This window comes from Sesamum indicum, unplaced genomic scaffold (genome assembly GCF_000512975.1).
Source record: "Sesamum indicum cultivar Zhongzhi No. 13 unplaced genomic scaffold, S_indicum_v1.0 scaffold00232, whole genome shotgun sequence".
NCBI lineage: Eukaryota > Viridiplantae > Streptophyta > Magnoliopsida > Lamiales > Pedaliaceae > Sesamum > Sesamum indicum.
Genome location: NW_011628126.1, coordinates 20,299 through 23,071, shown reverse-complemented (window position 1 = coordinate 23,071; position 2,773 = coordinate 20,299). Strand labels below are relative to the sequence as shown.

General features: G+C 36.0%; 1 protein-coding gene across 2 annotated transcripts in view; it reads left to right on the top strand.

Moving 5' to 3' along the window:
• LOC105179891 (lysine-specific demethylase JMJ705-like) overlaps window positions 1-2,773 on the top strand; it is a 4,611-nt gene that overhangs the window by 658 nt on the left and 1,180 nt on the right. The window contains exons 1-3 of one of the 2 annotated variants that reach the window (XM_020691468.1): window positions 1,650-1,894; window positions 2,388-2,440; window positions 2,547-2,697. In XM_020691468.1, coding sequence (XP_020547127.1) covers window positions 1,848-1,894; window positions 2,388-2,440; window positions 2,547-2,697 — 251 coding nt within the window. In that variant the 5' untranslated portion in view covers window positions 1,650-1,847. Of the gene's footprint in view, window positions 1-1,649; window positions 1,895-2,387; window positions 2,441-2,546; window positions 2,698-2,773 lie in introns of those variants that run through there. The other variant, XR_002286409.1, reaches the window with a different exon arrangement.

Sequence of the window (2,773 nt, the reverse complement as noted above, 5' to 3'; positions counted from 1 at the left end):
GCTCTGTGAGACATTTTGTTGTCGGGATGTCCGTAATTGTTTAGCATTTTAGGATTGGACTCTTGGTTCAATTGAAATTACATGAAACTTCTCATTCTAATTTTGATTTGAACAGCCCAATTCACCTTCCAAATGGGATAAAACATTTCAAAAGTAAAGAATTCCATGCCATATATGTAGTGTTAATTAACACATAGGAACCAGAGGGTAACTTTTTTTTAAATTTTTGTTCATCTTTTGTTGTCCTATCAAACTACTTTTGTTTTGTTTTCTTTTGCCAGTTACTATCAAACTACTTCCGTTTATATTATTTTTTAGTAATTTGACAAATAAATGTGATTTAGGAAGTCATAAGATTGAGCATGAATGTGCACTAGCGTTATGTGATTGTTTGCTTGATTAACTGTGGAGTCGTTGAGGCATAATTTCATGCATTTTGAATTGCTTTGAAAGAGAGTTGGAATATCTTTGCTTCTACTAAATCTTAGGATTCTTGTGAGATCATATTTGTTTGCTGAAACACTACCCGGTTGATCCTTATATCCCTAACATGGGACATGCATCCATTTTGAAAAATTCAAAGGCCCTTCCCCTTCCAGAAAAAAAAGAAAGAAAGAAAGAAAAGTAAGAAAAAGGAAATTACATCTACTCCGCTGGTTTAGGTCACTTAGTAACTGGGTAACTTCATCACAAATGTTGTTATTCACGTAAAACGGTGGCCGGAGCTATGAGTATGCAAAGCACTTTAGGTAAAACGTCTTTTGGTTGAGTAACCGGGTGCCTTCACCACAAGTGTTGTCATTCGCGTCAAAAGGCCAGAATGCGACGTTTTTTGGTTGAGTAACCGGGTGCCTTCACCACAAGTGTTGTCATTCGCGTCAAAAGACCGGAAAATGGCCTAAAGAACACAAGTCGCGGGCAAAAACAAAGGAAAATAAAAAGAAAATAAAAGCCGTGACTAAAGCAAAAGGGGAAGAAAAAAGAAAAAAAATTCATTAGTGGCCAAAGAAAAGAAAGAAAAGCGAAATCCGTCCCGACTAGGTAGATGTGAGGAGATAAAAGGGTATTGTGTTAGCATCGAGGATGATAACACTTTGAAATCCATAGATTTTGTGGAAGCTTGATTGTCCTCCTCTATACTTGGCAAAACGAAGTGTTGTGATGTGATTGGCCTCTTACCCTCGTTATGATAAGTTAGCATTTGCATAATGTGTTGCGGCGTTTGTGTTTTGAGATTATGTGCACATAGTATTTCATTCTGTTGGAGGCAATAACTTTAATGACATTGCGGCAGTCCTTTCTTTTCTTTATTGATTTATTAAAAAATTGTCACATTTCTTGGTGCTGAAAATTTTTGTGTAAAATCCTCTACTTGGCATGCCTTTTCTTATGTGACTACTATTTTTGGTAGGGAGGAGGAGGAGATAGATTCTGGCCTTGTATTTATTGTAACAATATTTAAATTCTATATTATTATAGTTTTCTTTAATCTTAATGAATTATTCCCTTTAGATTGCCATCCCAGCAGGGTGAGGGTGCAAGTTCAGTATATAGCAGTAGTGCATCTTACATAACCGCCCCTTAAAAGGAAAATGTATGTGCTTGCATGTAAGAGTTACAGAAGTCTACCATGGTGCATATAGACAAGTATTATAAATTTTTCACTTCTAATCTATACTGGCCCATGAATGCGGTTTATCCAGGTATGTGAGGTTGGGAATCATTGTTAACTAATAATTGATAATAAAATCAGATTCCTTTTTTGTGTTCCATCTTCTGTTAAACTCTTTAATGAAGTTCATCAGATATCTTTCAGTTACATTTGCTACACTTGGTGAGAACACCAGATGATGTCCCTGGATGTGCTTATTAGTGCTGGTGTTCCGTGGTGCAGGTGACTATTTATATGCTATCATATTATCTTTATCATTTGACCCCTACACTCTTATGCAGAACCCATTCATTAGTTCATTGGTAGTGCGAGCTATTCTTTCGAGGGGCTAGGTGTGTTAGTGCTCTCCTGCATTTATCTTTTTATGCTCTTGAAGTGTTGAAGGAGTAAAATTCAAGTCCATACTCGACAATAGATATTGGGTGGTATTGAGTTATGAGCTCACAGCAAGGTGTTTTAAATGAAAAAAAGATTACATCATGAGAAGAATATATGGAACATAAGTACTGTAAAAATCTTAGGTACCTTTGAGGACTTAGCATTCTGCTAGGGATTTTCTTATCCATTGAAAATCAACAGATACAATTAGATACCATCATTTGTAATTAGGTCTGTGTTACTTTTTGTTGCTCTGCATCTTTAGTGATTTAATCTTTGATTGCATTGTAAGTCACTCTCTTAAATCAATGCTTTTCTTGACTACTGGTGCAAAAAGCTCGAGAATTTGTTGTCACTTCCCAAGAGCTTATCACTCGGGGTTCAGTCCTGGTAAGTCACTTGCACTGGCTTAATTCCTATCGATATTTATGTTGATCTATCTAGAAAAGTTATTTAATATCAACATCTGAAATTAAATTCGATCTTATTGTTTTAGAATATTATTGTGGAGATGCTGCTGATATGGCTAATACTGAATCGTCGAGTGTTGCAAGAGAAGCTGCAATACATAGTGCAGCTATTAGGTGTCCTCCAATGGTGTCTCGCTTCCAGTTATCATATGATCTTGCAGTCTCGTTATGTTCTAGGTTTGTTTTCTTTTCTTATGTGTGATCCTCTTCTGGTATCACGCAGAAATGGTCTCTTGGAAATTTAGTATTTTAC